General features: G+C 45.9%; 1 protein-coding gene and 1 pseudogene across 1 annotated transcript in view; one reads left to right on the top strand and one right to left on the bottom strand.

Moving 5' to 3' along the window:
- Positions 1-18,343, top strand: part of LOC144506204 (uncharacterized) — a 56,515-nt gene extending 38,172 nt beyond the window's left edge. The window contains exons 7-13 of the mRNA XM_078232066.1: positions 1,125-1,353; positions 5,635-5,900; positions 9,529-9,650; positions 12,049-12,327; positions 13,874-14,024; positions 15,632-15,731; positions 17,078-18,343. Of these exons, the coding sequence (XP_078088192.1) occupies positions 1,125-1,353; positions 5,635-5,900; positions 9,529-9,650; positions 12,049-12,327; positions 13,874-14,024; positions 15,632-15,731; positions 17,078-17,265 (1,335 nt within the window). The 3' untranslated portion in view covers positions 17,266-18,343. The remainder of the gene's footprint in view (positions 1-1,124; positions 1,354-5,634; positions 5,901-9,528; positions 9,651-12,048; positions 12,328-13,873; positions 14,025-15,631; positions 15,732-17,077) is intronic.
- On the bottom strand, positions 665-784 carry LOC144506676 (5S ribosomal RNA; annotated as a pseudogene).
- Positions 18,344-18,623: the final 280 nt, after the last annotated feature.

Genomic DNA, 18,623 nt, shown 5'->3' on the forward strand with positions numbered 1-18,623 from the left:
GACCCTTCGAACTCACTCTGCCTTTCATTATAATCATGGCTGGTGATCCAATTCCATAGCCTGATCCCGCTTTCCCTCCATATCCTTTGATCCCCTTTGCCTCAAGTGCTATATCTGGTTGCCTCTTGAAAACATTCAATGTTTTGATCTTAACTACTTTCTGTGGTAGAAATCCCACAGGCTGGCCACCCTCTGGGTGAAGAAATTTCTCCTCATTTCTGTCCTTAACGGTCTACCCTGAATCCTCAGACTGTGGCCACTCATCTGATGAAGGAACAACGCTCTGAAAGCTCATGATTCCAAATAAACCTGTTGGACTTTAACCTGGTGTTCATAGAATCATACAGAGCAGAAGGAGGCCATTCGGCCCATCAAGTCGGCACTGACCACAATACAACCCAGGCCCTATCCCCATAACCCCATGCATTTACCCTAGCTCGCCACCCTGATACAAAGGGGCAATTTAGCATGGTCAATCCACCTAACCCGCACATTTTTGGACTGTGGGAGGAAATCGGAGCACCCGGAGGAAACCTACGGAGACACGGGGAGAATGTGAAAACTCCACACAGACAGTGACCCAAACTGGGAATCGAACACGGGTCCCTGGTGCTATGAGGCAACAGCGCCAACCTCTATGCCACCCAATAAGTTATCTTCCAAAAGCCTACTGCACCTGGTTTTCCCAGGCGGTCTTCCATCCAAGTACTAACCAGGCCTGAGTCTACTTAGCTTCTGGAGATCAGATGAGATCAGATGTTTTCAGACGAGTATGGCCATAGGCAAAACGTGTTGTGAGACTTCTTACTGTGCCCCCGCCAAGTTCAACGCCGGCATCTCTACATCGCTGTGATCCTTGGCTCTCGACTCTCCCACCATTGGGAATATCCTTTTTGCATCTACTCTGTCTAGTGCTGTTAGAATTTTATAGGTTTCTATGACATTGGCCTGGGACTTGAGCTTCTGACTCAGACGTGAGAGTGCTCCCAGTGTGCAGGGAGCTGCAGCCACTCCTCTGTTAGGCAAACTCCCTCCACTGCACGATAGGTGACCCAGGCCTATTGAGGCAGGCGTTGCTGAAAGATATTGTGTTGCTCAACCCCATGTCCTCTTCTGTTTGCCAGTTTCCTCAGCTGCTGACTGAAGCGGCAGAAGTAGCCTTCAACCGCACTCTGGATGTGACTATGTTGGTGGAAGGATTTGGGAAAGGCAGCGTGATCGTTAACATCATCCTCCTGACTCCCAGCGGGGAGAATATGACCCTTGCTGCCATGAATTCTCTGCTCACCTCTGCCATCAACCAGTCACTGGGATCAGAGAGTGGAATCCGTATGTCTTACGGAAATATCAAAGGTAAGAAGGTAGCATGTCCACATGGGCAACATCGTCCGAGATAGCACAAAAGATTGGGGAATTTTAAATGTAAGTGAGTTGCATAGAAACATAGAAAATAGGAGCAGAAGGAGGCCATTCAGCCCCTCAATTCTGCTCGCCATTCATTATCATCATGGCCGATCATCCAACTCAGTAGCCTGATCCCGCCTTCCCTCCATATCCTTTGATCCCCTTCGCCTCAAGTGCAATATCTAACTCCTTCTTGAAACAGTAAGAAGTCTTGCAACACCAGGTTAAAGTCCAACAGGTTTATTTGGAATCACGAGCTTTCGGAGCGCTGGTGAGTCACTCACCTGATGAAGGAGTAGCGCTCCGAAAGCTCGTGATTCCAAATAAACCTGTTGGACTTTACCCTGGTGTTGTGAGACTTCTTACTGTGCCTACCCCCGTCCAACGCCGGCATCTCCACATCATGGCTTCTTGAAACATACAGTGTTATGGCCAAGGTTTGCCGAATCTTTTCACCTAGTTTAACCATCAAATTGCCGGAATCAGACCCTGCCCACAACATTGGCCTTGTCCCCTGCTTAAAGTTGCAAGATTCCACCGATTGTGCTGGTTTGTGAAGACTTTTCAAATCACGTCAATTTCCTTTGGCACATTTTAAAAGTATTTTCACATGAAAAATAATTTGCTATTAAACTATTAAATGGCTCAGTCCAGTTCTTTAAAGTTATTTTCTGTGGTTTTATATCGGTTTACTGGAAGACTGAACACCCTCAGTAAAAATGCTTCTTTTTTTGTAATAACCCCATTTTTGGGTGTTTTAATAAAATTCCCCATGTTTACCATTCTGAAATACATCAAGGAATAATAAATGACAAAAAAGAAACAATTACGTTCGATTATGTTGCCCTGGTTCACTGAAGATTTTGGCTGTAAAATTGGGCTGTGTAAAGCCATTGGTGTCAGTGCTACAGGAGCCCAGAGGTGCTGAAAATGGAGGCTGAACTGCTTCACCAGCTCTGGCGAGGGACGTGCAGCCTGCCTCTCTGGGGATGACTGTGGTGCGGGTGTATTGCGCAGCTCAACAAAAGCATGCAGAGTAGGTAAACTACCTTTAAAAGGTACCTGGATGGGTACTTGGCACATCATAACATTCAAGGCTATGGGCAAGTGGGACTAGGTGGGCAGGCCAGAACATTTCATGTGTCGGCGCAGACTCGATGGGCCAAAGGGTCTCTTCTGCACTGTAGTATTCTGTGATTCTGTGAATAGAATAGAACCCCTACAGTGCAGAAGGAGGCCATTTGGCCCATCGAGCTTGCACCGACAACAATCCCACCCAGGCCCTATCCCCGTAACCCCACATATTTATCCTGCTATTCTTCCTACACTTAGGGACAATTTACCCTGGCCAATCCACCTAACCCACACATCTTTGCACTGTGGGAGGAAACTGGAGCACCCGGAGGAAACCCACGCAGACATGGGGAGAACGTGCAAACTCCACACCGACAGTGACCCAAGTCGGGAATCGAACCCGGGTCCCTGGCGCTGTGAGGCAGCAGTGCTAACCACTGAGCCACTCATTCCTGGGAGGATAGGATTATTCCACAACGAAAGATAAATTGGGTCTTTGGTTTTGGATTTTAGGGGAATGAGAGGTGATCTCATTGAAATTCTTAGAAGGCTTGATGGAATAGATTCTGAGAAGCTGTTTCCCATGGCGGCAATCCAGCGCTAGGGGGCATAATCTCAGGATATGGAGACGACCATTTTGGAGTAAGATAAGGAGAAATTCCTTCACTCAGGGGCGACTGAATCTTTGAAATTCTTCTAGAAAGTTGTGGTTGCTCATTGATTGAGTGTTTTTCAAGACAGAAATTGTTAGATTTTTGGACACTAATGGAAGCAGTGGCTATGGGGATAGAGAGGAAAGGTGGAGTTGAGGTAAATCAGCCATGTTCTCATTCACTAGTGAAACAGTCTCGAAGGACCAATTCCAGCTCCTATTTCTCATCTCTTTAATTTGACTTTTTTCCAGTTCTTCCTTTCTGGGTCCAGAAAGGACAGGAGTGCTCCTCTAGTCTCCAAAAGGAAATTGTAAGCCCCGCCAGCCCTAGATTCTGCTACTCATAGAATTATAGAATTTGATTTGATTTGTTATTATCACATGTATTAACATATAGTGAAGAGTACTGTTTCTTGCGCGCTATACAGACAAAGCATACCGTTCATAGAGAAGGAAACGAGAGAGTGCAGAATGTAGTGTTACAGTCATAGCTAGGGTGTAAGTTTCAGAAGCATAGAACGAGAGTAAAAGATAGAATTAGAAGGTATGCTGGACACAGCTTGCAAGAAGTTGCCTCGCTCTGGCTCCATCTTGGATATCTATCCCTACAGTGCAGGAGGCCATTCGGCCCATCAGGTCTGGACCGACCACCCTAGCTAGTCCCCCTGACACTAAGGGGCAATTTACCATAGCCAATCAACCTAACCCGCACATCTTTGGACTGTGGGAGGAAACTGGAACACCCGGAGGAAACCCACGCAGACACATGGAGAACGTGCAGACTCCGCACAGACAGTGACCCAAGCCAGGAATCGAACCCGAGTCCCTGGCGTGTGAGGCAGCAGTGCTTAACCACTGTGCCACCGTGCCGCCCTACTGTTCTCCAGTAAACGCTTCTCACCAGGTTCAGACAAGAGGCCGATGGAGTTAAAGTCCGCTGAGCCTTATGCTGCGGAGGACTGGGTGTTTAATCATCTACCGTGGGTCCCAACCATGCAACACCCACCAAAACCTAAAGCTGACCTTTCAGTGCGACTGGAGTCCATTTGGGTAGAGATGAAGCCAAGAACTATTTGGGCTTTAACAAGATATTGTAGTTTTCGTGCTCACATATCTGGTACCAACCGTAAATTTCCAGGTTAAAAAAACACAAGCATATGCTCACAAGCAGTAACCGGAATCCTGATTGATCTCCTCATCCTACTCTCTACAGTTGCTGAGGCCAAATGTATTCATAGAATCTCTACAGTGCAGAAAGAGGCCATTTGACCCATCGAGTCTGCACCGACCACAATCCCACCCAAGCTCTATCCCCCGTAACCCAACGTATTTACCCTACTAATTCCCCTAACACTGGGGTCAATTTAGCATAGCCAATCCACCTAACCCGCACATCTTTGGACTGTGGGAGGAAACCGGAGCACCCGGAGAAAACCCGCGCAGACACGGGGAGAATGTGCAAACTTCACACAGACAGTGAGCCGGAGCTGGAATTGAACCCGGGTCCCTGGCACTGTGAGGCAGCAATGCTAACCACTGTACTACTGTGCTGCCTGTATTGCCACTGCGGCTGTTGTGTTTGAGACAATTTCTGTTTCTCATGTTTTAACTCCTTTACCTTTGGAGAATTTCCTCTGAGCCGCACCAGTCGCTAGAAATCTGATCTGTTTTTCAGTGACAAAGGTGGTACAGACCTAAACCAGGACAGACTTGGAGCTCTGGTACTCTGTTTTCCATTTTTCTTTATTTAGGGGGAATGAAATATTAAGGCCGGAATTTTCCATCTGTTCCTGCAAACAGGATCTGCTGGTCCGACCAACAGTCCATTTCCACTGTGAGTTTCCCGGTGGCGTGGGGTGGATTCAATGGGAAATTCCATTGACAGTGGCGGGGACAGAAGATCTTGCTGCCGGCAAATGGCGCGGCGCCTCCCATGCCGTAGGGAGGCCATAAACCACTCCACCCCCAAAAAGTCTCCACGATAAAAGCAAAATGCTGAAAATCTGAGAAATAAAAACAGAAAATGCTAGAACAACACAGCAGGTCTGGCAGCATGTGTGGAGAGAGAAAGAGAGTTACCGTTTTGAGTCGAATGACTCTTCTTCAGAACCCAAATACTAAGGGCGAGATTCTCTGGCCTCCCGCCGCAGTATTTCCCGCCGGCAGGAGGGCTGTTTGATAATAGTGGGATTCTCCAGTCCCGCCGCAGTCAGTGGGAATTCCCATTGATGTCACCGCACACTGGCGGGAAACCTGCGGGCGGGAGTGCACTGCCGATGGGACTGGAGAATCCCGCCGGCGCGAAAGGCCGGAGAATTCCGGTCTAAATTTCCATAACTGGATTTAACTTTGGCCTACCAAATATATCCAGCATACAAAAATAGATCAATTGGACCCGTTTTAGTTAAGACGCAATAATATTAACCTTGCAGCGGTTATTTCTGTACCACTTGTATAAAATATCAATTCCAAGCTGCTTATTTTACCTTTTATTTCCACTCCAGACTTTGATTCATGTGAGAACAAAACATGTACCTACACCTGTAAAGCCCTCAGTGAGATGTTACAGTGTACGTGTTTGAATGGACTGAATGGCATCTGGCTTGCATGCGCACCCAATAAGACAATTTCTTCTGGTGGAGTCCAGGCTCACATAGAGAGCCCTCTTGTGAGGGAACTTGAAAAGATGACCCAATTTCTAGACTTTGCAAATGGCACAGGATGTTCTTTCAGCAAAGACGGAATCCTGGGTGTGAGGGATTTGTGTCAGGTAAGTGAAAAAAAATTACATGCACACACTAAACAAATGGATTGAACAAATCTTGGCACTCCTTGTGACAGTCTGTCTAATCTTAACATGAAGGCTCCTTCAATAGCCATAACAAGCCTCATACCAGCCAATAGCATGGTCAACCCTAGACGGTGGGAGGATTTTATAGATTCCCATAACTCATACGATAGAAGGGGTGGCGATGGCCTAGTGGTATTATTGCTAGACTATTAACCCAGAAACTCAGCTAATGTTCTGGGACCTGAGTTCGAATCCTGCTACAGCAGATGGTGGAATTTGAATTCAATAAAAAAAATCTGGAATTAAGAACTAAGGAAGACCATGAAACCATTGTTGATTGTTGGAAAAACCCATCTGGTTCACTAATGTCCTTTAGGGAAGGAAATCTGCCATCCTTACCCTGCCTGGCCTGCATGTGACTCCAGAGCCACAGCAATGTGGTTGACTCTCAACTGCTCTTGGGCAACTAGGGATGGGCAATAAATGCTGGCCAGCCAGTGACGCCCATGTTCCAAAATAAATTAAAAAAAACACCCAGTGGATATGGGTATCCTACTGGACATTAGTTGAGAATTCATAGACAAAGCTTTGGTCTCCATCCTTCTAATGCCTAGACATTTAGCGACACCTACTCTTGGAGCTACCTTGCACTGTTTAGGAATTCGTTCACCAACTGCATATTTTAAGTGGAGTGGACTTTGGGATTAACACAGAAGAACTCAACTTTGAGTCTGGTGGTAATTCTTGGTCAATCGATGAGCGATGTTAATGGGAACTGGACATCAGTTTGAGTGTAGTGTTCTGGCATCTTTTCCATCCAAAGAAGTAATCATTGAACCAAAGCTGCCGCATTACTGGTGGTACCTGCCTTTGGATGAGATGATGAATGATGGTTGGGGCCAACTGTTGAGATAAACTTCAAATATCCTGTAAACTCCTGGCCAATGCCTTTTCATCCAAACAAATCAACCAGTCATTGACTTCATTGCTCCTGGGCCTTACTGTACGCAAAGTGGTTGCTGTCCTTAACGACAGATACACTTAAACTATCTCATAGGTCAAATATATTGTTTCTAAGAGAGGTGATGAGGTGCAATATTGGTGCTACAATGTAATAGACATTATTTAAAAAATACATCAAAACTCCTTCCTCCATGTTCTCATGGTGAAAATTCCATCTATGTTTATTTTGTAGAGGCTTTATTAACTCTGGTTACCTGCCTGCAATATATTCCACACGGAATTGTTACAATGCAGAAGGAGGCCATTTGGCCCATCGTGTCTGTCCTGGTCATCCGAATGGGCAATTCATCTAATGTCATTCACCCATTTTAACCTTACACACTCTTCCTCAGATAACAGTCTAATTCCCTTGTGAATGCTTCAATGAACCTGTCTCCACCACACTCTCAGAAAGTGCATTTTGGATCTCAGTGTGAAAAAATATTTCCTCACGTTCCCTCAGCTTCTTTTGCCATTTACTTTACATCTATACTGTCTCTCGTTATTCCAGAGGTGATATTTTTCTGCATTATTCAGCAGTGAGAAGACTCACTCACTTAACAGTGAATCGTGCACTATAATGCGACCACAGTTTGGGTATCTCAATTCTGCAGTTGCAGTTTGAGTCATTTTCCTTGCAGTGGTGCTTTCCAAAGTGTTGCATCTGTCAGTTATTTCCACATCTGAGAATTTACTGCTCAATTCTAATATCCCTAAGCAGTAACTTGAGGCCACACTAAAAGCAGTCAAATGTATTGTTTAAAAGAAGGATCTTCTTCATATAATAAAACAACAAAGTTTAACAATATCAGTAACTCAATAGAACAGTAATAACAGGAACAACTATGAAAACAGGTAAAACAGGTCTTGCTTGCAGAACACTCTCTTGAAGACTGAAAAGCCCTCCAAAACTCACACCTGCTCAGAACCCTCAACTGACACCAGTAGAGCAATTAAGCTTACGTTTATTTATAGTGTCACAAGTAGGCTGACATTAGACTGCAATGAGGTTACTGTGAAAATGCCCTAGTTGCCACACTCTGGCGCCTGTTCGGGTACACTGAGGGAGAATGTAGCATGGCCAATGCACCTAACCAGCACATCTTTCAGACTGTGGGAGGAAACTGGTGCACCTAGAGGAAACCCACACAGACATGAGGAGATTGCACAGACTCTGCACAGACAGTGACCCAAGCCGGGAATCGATCCCGGGTCCCTGGCGCTGTGAGGTAGTAGTGCTAACCACCGTGCCACCATGCGGAGGAAAGGCTTATAAGTACACTCTGTACTCAGAATGACATTTCATAACACCCCAACTGATGATAAATGGTCTATTTTTAACCCAAAGAGAGAGCAAAAGAGAAAATGCTGGAAAATCTCAGCAGGTCTGGCAGCATCTGTAAGGAGAGAAAAGAGCTGACGTTTTGAGTCCAGATGACCCTTTGTCAAAACTAAAAGGCATAGAAAGGACTTTTAGCTTTGACAAAGGGTCATCTGGACTCGAAACGTCAGCTCTTTTCTCTCCTTACAGACCCTGCCGGACCTGCTGAGATTTTCTAGCATTTTTTCTTTTGATTTCAGATTCCAGCATCCGCAGTAATTTGCTTTTATGGTCTATTTTTATATTGCTGTTAATAATGATAAACAATCATAGGTATGATTTTGAAAGCTGTCAATCTTAGCGGTTGGGTGGAATTAAATAAAAGCTTGGGTTTATTCTCTTTGGGGAGGTTTCTTTTTCCATTCCTGTGGGTTTCCTCCCACAGTCCAAAGATGTACAGGTTAGGTTGATTGGCCATGCCAAATTGCCCCCTAGTGTCCAAAAGATGTTTAGGTTGGGTGGATTGGCCATGATCAAGGTGTGACGTTACGGGGTGGGGAGGGAGGAAGCGGGGTGGAGCACACTTTCGGAGGGTCAGCGCAGAAATGATGGGCCAGATGGCCTCCTTCCGCACTGCAGGTCAAAGGCTAGGAATCCTGTGGTGACTAACTTACCTCCTGACTCCCCAGAGTCTGTCCACAATCTACAAAGCACAAGTCAGGAGCATGATGGAATACTGCCTGCTCGTCTGGATGGCTGCAACTCCAAGAGAATTCAAGAAGCTCGACACCATCCAGCACAAAGCAGCCTGCTTGATTGGCACCCCATCCGCAAACATCCACTCCCTCCCCCACATATGCACAGTCGCAGCCGTGTATACCATCTACAAATAAACTGCAGGAACTCACCAAGGTTCCTTCGGCAACACCTTCCAAACCCACTATCATCTAGGACAAGAGCAGCAGATACCTGGGAATGCCACCACCTGGAAGTTTTCCTCCAAGTCACTCACTGTCCTGACTTGGAACTATATCGCTGTTCCTTCACTGTCACTGGGTAAAAATCCTGAAACATCCTTCCTAACAGCACGGTGGATGTACCTACACAAATGGGTTGAGGCATTTCAAGAAGGCAGCATCCCACCACTTTCTCAATAGCAATTCCACATGGGAAATGAATGCTGGCCTAGCCAACGAAGCCCACATCCCTTAAATGAATAAAAAAATAGGTTGCTAAGAACAATAAGAAAAGTCACTATTTTTCCTTCAAATCACTGTGTTGCAGAACATCACCGATAACATCACAGATCTGTGGTTAGAATGGAAAAATGAAGTTTTAAGCCTGTATTTGGAAGGCCCCGACATCACAGTCTGTCAATTCTCAATGACCCCTGAACAAGAGATGATGTAAGTGCAGTCTCTGAAGCAATAGCAGGAGCAAAAATAAAGTTACCTCGGTTCACTGTGAAGGGGGTGGGGGTGGGAGAAGGGTATTGTCCAGTCTGCTTGTATCTTCATGTTGGCCAGTTACATAACAACAACTTGCAGTAAAACATCTACATTTTCCTCTTGACCGAACCACTTGAAAGTTAAAACTTTTAAAGTAAATTTTAGCTTCAGAACTAAGCAAATGCTCAAATTGCCAGAAATAAATAGATGTCCAAGACTTACAGCAACATTATGGCGGAGACCCTCAATGCAAATATTAAACTACATTATTGAAAGGATCCGGACATTTTAGTGACCATAAATATGAAAACGAAATGACAAATGTTACACTTGGGGTAAAAAGTAGGAATAAGCGGGTCACTTTATGAATGACAGGCAGTAACTACTAGTGAGGTACCGCAGGGATCAGTGCTGGGACCCCAGCTATTCACTATATATATTAATGATTTAGATGGGGAACTAAATGTATTATCACCAAATCTGCAGATGGCACAAAGCTGGGTAGGTGGGTGAGCTGTGAGAAAGATGCAAAGATCCTTCAATCCGATTTGGACAAGTTGACAAATGCATGGCAGATGCAGTATAATGTGGATAAATGTGAGGTTATCCACTTTAGTAGAAAAAAACAAGAAGACAGATTCTGGCAATGAGATCTGGGAGCCCTCGTACACTAGTCGCTGAAGAAAGCATGCAGGTGCAGCAGGCGGTAAAGAAGGCAAATGGCATGTTGTCCTTCATAGTGAGAGGATTCGAGTACAGGAGCAGGTGAGGCCACACCTGGAATATTGTGTGCAGTTCTGGTTTCCTTAACTGAGGAAGGATGTTGTTACTATGGCAGGAGTGCAGAGAAGGTTTACCGGACTGATTCCTGGGATGGCAAGACTGGCGTATGAAGCCAAATTGAGTCTGTTAGGATTATATTTGCTGGAGTATCGAAGAATGAGGAGGATCTCACATAAACCTATAAACTTCGAACAGGACTAGACAGGGCAGATCCAGGAAGGATGTTCCCATTGATGGTGGTGTCCAGAACCAGGGGTCATAGTCTAAGGATATGGGGTAAACCTTTTAGGACTGAGATGAGGAGAAATTTCTTCACGCAGAGAGTGCTAAACTTGTGGAATTCACTACCACAGAAAGCAGTTGAGGCCAAAACATTGTATATTTTCAAGAAGGAGTTAGATATAGCACTTGGGGCGAAGGGGATCAAAAGATACGGGGGGAGAGCGGGATTAAGCTATTGAGTTGGATGATCAGTCATGATCGTAATGAATGGCTGACCAGGCTTGAAGGGCCGAATGGCCTCCTGCTGCTCCAATTTTCTATGATTCTAATTGCTATTCATGTGGAAAACTTTCAAGCTAAATTGGGGGAGAGAGTGGGTAAAGGGGGAGAGAGAGAGTGGGTAAAGGGGGAGAGAGAGAGTGGGTAAAGGGGGAGAGAGAGAGAGTGGGTAAAGGGGGAGAGAGAGAGTGGGTAAAGGGGGAGAGAGAGAGTGGGTAAAGGGGGAGAGAGAGAGTGGGTAAAGGGGGAGAGAGAGAGAGTGGGTAAAGGGAGAGAGAGAGAGTGGGTAAAACAGGTACAAATACCTCACACCAGTAGCAGCTGACCTGTAATTGATCTCAGGGTGATTGAAGTAAGGAGGCTTAGTGGTTGGAAAAGGACGATGGTTTGTGAATACCTTCACAGCAGAATAATGCATGGTGCACGACATGGTGTAATGCCCCAGTCATTATCAAAAAGCCTACTCTCCACGTTCTTGAGTGTAACGTCAGAAGAGATCTCGAGCTCTGTTGCCCATTTCTGAACTTGCCTCGTGTCCTGTTTGCTTATCACCCCTGTGCTTGATTACACATGATGGCTCCCAGTTCAGCCATGCTTCCATTTTAAAATCTCAGCCTTGTTGCCAAATTCCTCTATGGCTTTTCCCCGCTCTATCTCCTCCTACCAGACAAACTCCCTGAGATCCCTGCGCTCTTCCAGTTCTGGATTATTGCTCATCCCTGATTTCAATCATTCAACTTTTGGTGAACATGCCTTCAGGATCCTAGGTTCTAAGTTCTGGAATTCTCTCCCTAAACCTCTCCCGCTTCTCCACTTCTCCTTCCTCCTTTACGAAATTCCTCAAAATATCTTAGACAAAACTTCTGGTCAATAGTCCCAATAGCATGATTCAAATTTTGTTCCCGAGAAGCGGCCTGAGGCATTTTACTGCATTAATTGGTGCTATATAAATGCATGTTGCTGTAATATTAGCAGGATGAATTGATGAATGATCCATGCTTGACGCAGTCTTGTTGACAGTTCAGGTGTTTGCATGTACTGTACACTTTGGTAAATCCTCAACATCTTGCAGGTACAAAATAATTTACAGCACAGGTGGAGTCAAAGGATCCTTCCTGGTTGACTATGCACGTATGGAAGATGACCAATCTGTTGCCTTTGCAAAAAATGAAACTTTAAACGTGACCATGATTCAGCAACGGAGAACGTTTACTCTTCACGAAAATGAAAATCTAAATGTGACCGTGAGCATCCAGTCGGGGCTGGCTAGAAACCCGCAACTCTTCATAAAGAGTTGCCGTGCTGAGTCATCGTCACATGAACCTGTAGGGAACCTGCTAATCGAGAACGGGTAAGGATAAAGGCTCGAACTGGAGACTTAATTACTCCCCTTTGGTTTATTATTGAGGAGCCTAGTGAAGGACCAAGGTTATCGATGTAGGTTTACGGAAAAGTGAACAAATAGCATTTCTAACATGGTACTAACATGCAATAGGTTAATATATTTGGACAGGCGGCATGGTGGCACAGTGGTTAGCACTACTGCCTCACAGCATCAGGGGTCCGGGTTCAATTCTGGCCTTGGGTCACTGTCTGTGTGAAGTTTGCACCTTTGCCCCATGTTTGCGTGGGTTTCCTCCGGGTGCTCCGGTTTCCTCCCACAGTTCAAAGATGCATACATTGGGTGGACTAGCCATGCTAAATTGCCCCTTGGTATCCAAAGATGTGTAGGTTATGTGGATTAGCCATGGTAAATTGCCCCTTAGTGTCCAAAGATGTGTAGGTTAGGTGGATTAGCCATGCCAAGTTGCCCCTTAGTGTCCAAAGGTAAGTAGTTTAAGGGGATTAGTGAGGTAAATAGATGGGGTTATCGGAATAGGACCTGGGCTCTGTCGGAGAGTCGCTGCAGACTCGATGGGCTGAATGGTCTCCTTCTGCACTGTAGGGATTCTATGATTCGATGACTTTCATTTGCTTATAACAAGATTCTTCTACTACTTTTTGAGATGTAGTTACTCTTGTAATTGTAATCTTGTACTCTTGTGAGGAAAGGCAGCAGCCAGTTAGTGTATCGAAAGGAACCACAAGCAGTAATATGATGATAAACGCAAACATTTCTGAAAATACTCAGCAGGTTTGACAGCATCTATGGAGAGAAAAACAGAGTTAATGTTTCACCAAAATGGGATAATGACTAAATAGTCTATTTTTATTTGTTGACATCTGTTTTATTGACTGAGGTTAAGGGATCACTCATAAGACAGCAGACAAAGTGGGCTTGAACTCATGCCCTTCCAACTCAGACGCAAAAATCCAACCACTGAACCAATGATGGCACCTTTAAGAATAAGACGAGGCTGGTTGTGGTACCTTCAATGTTGAACAGCCCACTGACTTTATCCAGGCATGTAGATGAAGACTTAGGCAAGGCTTTTGGGTGGCACGGTGGCACAATGGTTAACGCTGCTGCCTCACAGCGCCAGGAACCCGGGTTCGATTCCCGGCTTGGGTCACTGAGTGTGCGAGTTTGCACATTCTCCCTGTGTCTGCGTGGGTTTCCTCCGGGTTGTCCAGTTTCCTCCCACATTCCAAAGATGTGCGGATTGGGTTGATTGGCCATGCTAAATTGACCCTAAGTGACAGGGGGACTAGCTAGGGTAAGTGCATGAGGTTATGGGAATAGAGCCTGGGTGGGATTGTGGTCGGTACAGACGTGATGGGCCGAATGGCCTCCTTCTACACTGTAGGATTCTATGACTCTATGACTTGCATGGTTCCCACTGCCATTGGACCCGAGTCAGGTCCTTCAGAAGAGGAGGAGAAAAAATGTTATAAGATAAAGAATGGAAAATGTTTTAATCCAGTAGGTATTCACTCTGTCTCATCTCCTCCATTAGCTGTCCGAAATCAGATGGGGTCTCTATTTTTCATAATGGAAATTCCTCGTTAGTGGTTTTGTCCATCAAGGCATCTGTCGCAAAGAACGCCACCTATCTGAAGTGTGAATTGCAAATCTGTGCTGAAGACCAATGTGCCTGCACCATTAATGTGAGTGAAAAGCATGTTATTTGTCAATTATGAGCAAGATGGAGCATTGCTCTGGTTTCAATATGTAGTGAAATCGTGAATGGGTTTAAGCTGATTACATTGGACCTTTCTTTTTAGAATTTTTAAAAATTCATTCGTGGGACATGGCCGTCGCTGGCTAGGCCAGCGTTTATTGCCCATCCCTAGTTGCCCTTGAGAAGGTGCTGGTGAGCTGCCTCCTTGAACAGCTGCAGTCCACGACTTGGAAATATATCACCGTTCCGTCGCAGTCGCTTGGTCAAAATCCTGGAATTCCCTCCCTAACGGCATTGTGGGTCAACCCACAGCACATGGACTGCAGCGATTCAAGAAGGCAGCTCACCACCACCTTCTCAAGGGCAACTAGGGATGGGCAATAAATGCTGGCCAGCCAGCGACACCCATGTCCCACGAATGAATAAAAAATAATTATAAAAACAAAGGGCCAAATGGCCTCCTTCTGTGTTGATCATTCTGTCATTTTCTCTGCTCAGTATTTTAGTTTCAGAGATTAAACCACTGTTAGAACATTGAACTGGAGAAAAAAAGCCACCAAGTTCAACTTTCATCCATTCCATCTTCATATTCCACTCTGTCTTTCTGCTCTTGCCCAAATGAGAGCAACTGTACAAGGGTCTAATTCCATGGTGGCTGACAGCTCCCGCACAACGGCGTTGTGTCAACCTGCAAGGGGACTAGATTTTGATCTGGACTTCAATAGAGATTAAATTCGGGGTGTAATTTGGGCTGCCAGTTTGATTTTATCCATTTTACATTATTGCACAGCCCCGGTGAGCCTATTCGACTCATATTACACTGATCTTTCTCTACACCCTAGCTATGATTGTAACACTACTTTCTGCACCCTCTCCTTTCCTTCTCTATGAATGGTATGCTTTGTCTGTATGACGCGCAAGAAACAATACTTTTCACTGTATGCTAATACATGTGACAATAATAAATCAAATCAAATCAAATTCGAAGGATAGAGGGCTATGTGGAAATGGCACAGAAAAGGAGTTGAGGCCAGCATAGATTAGCCATGATCATATTGAATGACGGGGCAGGCCTGAAGGGCCTAGTGGCCAACTCCTGCTGCTATTTCTTGTGTTCTTATATACAGTAACAGTAAGCAAAAGGCAATCATGTATTTACATGACCAGATCTACTTCTTGTCTTCTTGGTTACAGGGGCCAGGTAGAGCAGGAAGTGGAGTGAATAATAGGAGCTTAAAAGCTTCAAAAATTCAGATAAATATAAAATACTGCAGATGCCGGAATTCTGAAATAAAATCTGGAAAGATTGGAAGTACTCAGCAGGTCAGGCAACATCTGTTGGGAGAGAAACGGAGTTAACGCTTCAGGTCCAACGACCTTTAAGTAGAACTGACAATAATCACAATAGTGATAATCTATTTCCCTTTCCATTGTCTGGCTTGCTGAGTATTTCCAGCATTTTCTGTTCAGAATGTTAATATGGAGGTCGGTAATTCACAAAAAGGAAAGTAGCCTACGTAAGTTATCCATCTAAAATGGAAGCCTTTTATTTTATCTGGCGCTGGATCACGGAGTGTTCTTTCATTCTAACAGCTGGGTAAAATCTATATGGGAAATTCAGACACTTCCAAGGAAACCTCTATTGAGATTGGGCCAATCTATGTCCTGAAAATAACCAAGACCAAAGACAAAGGTAAGGCCTCCTCTGTACCCGTGGTGATCACTGGTTTATGACATTAAATAGTTGGATCACTGGTCCCAGGCCTGGTGCATAAATATTCCATCCAATGTTGCCTTAAGCTCCAGACCAGTAAGTGCCAGTCTTTACTGAGTTAGCTAGCCTTACCCATCCAGTTTATGGGGTGATTGATCATAGATTCATAGAATCCTACAGTGCAGAAGAAGGACATTCGACCCATCGAGTCTGCACCGGCCACAATCCCACCCAGGCCCTATCCCCATAACCGCATGCATTTACCCTAGTTAGTTCCGCTGACAATAAGGGGCAATTTAGCATGGCCAATCCACCTAACCCGCACATCTTTGGAGTATGGGAGGAAACCAGAGCACCCGGAGGAAACCCACGCAGACACGGGGAGAACGTGCAAACTCCACACAGACAGCGACCCAAGCCGGAATTGAACCCGGATCCCTGGCGCTGTGAGGCAGCACTGCTAACCACTGTGCCACTGTGTCGCCTTGATGCATTTGCCCTCTGAATCGCTGGCTTAGGAGAAGAAACACTTAGTTACTGCTGCACATCGCTGATAGGCACTGTAGCTAGCTGAACATCAGGGGCGGCACAGTGGCACAGTGGTTGGCACTGCTGCCTCGCTGCACCAAGGACCCGGGTTCAATTCTGGCCTTGGGTGACTGTGTGGAGTTTGCACATTCTCCCTGCGTCTGCGTGGGTTTCCTGCGGGTGCTCCGGTTTCCTCCTACATGTGTGCAGGTTAGGTGGGTTTGCCATGCTAAATTGCTTATTAGTGTCCCAAGACATGTATAGTAAATGTGTGGGGTTCTGGGGATAGGGCTGGGGAAAGAACCAGGGTAAGTTGCCCCCTCAGAGAATCGGTGCAGACCAGATGGGCCGAATGACCTCCTTCTGCACTGTAGGGATTCTATAATTCTAGGATTAGCAACCAACCCATTATTAAGTCTCATATGTGAAGAACACATCCCTGCTCCCATTTGGCTGGAATGTTACCGCCACGCCCACCCCCTCAATCGGGGAGGGCGCAGCTCGCAGGACGAGGGCGCAGCTCGCAGGACGGAATTCTCCGTTGGCCTCGGGCAGGATTTTACGAGCCTTGCCCGGGTGAGGTCGTAAAATACCCACCCATTTACTATGGCGAATCCCCTTAACCTTGTCCCCTCTCCCTGATCACCAACACCTCTCCAACTCCAGCACTGGGAGTGACGGGACGAGCTGCCTCCTTCTGCAGTGTAAAATGTTACGAGTTTAGGGCAGGGTGTGAGGTTATCCCTACGGTGCGCCCACATGTGTGATGTAAAATGTTTTCTGTGTTTTCATCTCAGAGCCAAGCATACTGATGGTGATTCTCATATCAGTGGGGACAATACTGCTGGTGATTCTTCTGATCGGCTTCCTGCGGTACATGTACCGGTGCTTCTCTGGCTCCAGTTTCTCGACCAAGCCGCAGAATTTTTTCAGGAGGCGGTCAGCGGTGATCCCCGTTACCTTAAAGTCTTGGAAGCAGGTGTAGCGAGTGCCGTGCAACCTGGGAACGAGACTGTCGCACCGGCCGCTCCAAAAATGGCAACGAGAGAGAAATAACGAACTTGCATTAATATCATACTGCGGATGCTGGAAATCTGAAATAAAAACAGAAAATGCTGGAAACACTCAGCTGGCCTGGCGACATCTGTGGGGAGAGAGAGAGAAAGAGAAAAGAGGTCATTTAAGTGGCACCTGGATGGGTACATGAATCGGGAGGGAATAGAGGGATACCGACCAAGTAACGTTTTCTTTTAATTTAGTTAGGGCATCATGACTGGCACAGGCTTGGAGGGCCAAAGGGCCTGTTCCTCTGCTGTACTTTTCTTCGCTCTTTGTCTCCATATCCGGGCACTAACCTTTGGTTAGAACTGGGAAACAAAGAAGAAATATAATCAAGGATCCCTACAGTGCAGAAAGGGGCCATTCGGCCCTTCGAGCCTGCACCGACCACAATCCCACCCAGGCCCTATCCCCGAAACCCCACACATTTACCCTGCTAATCCCTCTGACACTAAGCAGCAATTTAGCTTGGCCAATCCACCTAACCAGCACATCTTTGGAGTGTGGGGAAAAACTGGATCACTCAGAGGAAATCCACGCAGTCATGGGGAGAACGTGCAAATGTCACACAGGCAGTCACCTGAGTCCGGAATTGAACCTGGGTCCTTGGCGCTGCGCAGCAGCAGTGCTAACCACTGTGCCACCCTGCCTCCCCAAACGCAGAAGCAAGTGAAAGGGGGAAGAGTGGAAAAAGAACGAAAGGGAAGGTCTATGATAGGGTGGGATACAGGAGAGATTAAATGACAATGGCCAAATTCAGAGAGTGGTAATAGGACAAGTAAAGGCACAAAAGCTGTGTGGTGGACCTCAGTTGTGCCTTTGTCCTATATGGACCACCGTTGTGTGTGTTTGTCATACCTGGACACATCCCCTTCCAGTTTGGTGCCTCCCCTCAGCACCTAGTATAAAGGTGGCTGTCTCCTCCCCCTTGTTCAGTCCAGGTCGGTTAATTGTTGGGATCTGCTCCTGATTCTGTTGTGAATAAAAGCCTACACTTATATTGGCATATTGGTAGTCTTTCGCCTTATTGATAGTGCATCAAGCTGTGTCTAGAGGAGGTGTGAATGGCAGACTGAGGAACAGCTGCAGTCTGAAAGCCAAAAAAAGAGAAATGAATATGAATAAAACTGAAACCTGCAGAGAAAAGTATTGCGTCCAATTCTGCTCATCGCATTTTAGGGGGGATGTGAAGGTCTTTGAGAGGAGATTTATCAGAACGATTTCCGGGATGGGAGGGAGGGGGTTCAGGGTTGAGGGGGTGGTTTTGTTGGGTTTAGTTACAAG

The sequence above is a fragment of the Mustelus asterias genome, chromosome 17, assembly GCF_964213995.1.
Source record: "Mustelus asterias chromosome 17, sMusAst1.hap1.1, whole genome shotgun sequence".
Taxonomy (NCBI): Eukaryota; Metazoa; Chordata; class Chondrichthyes; order Carcharhiniformes; family Triakidae; genus Mustelus; species Mustelus asterias.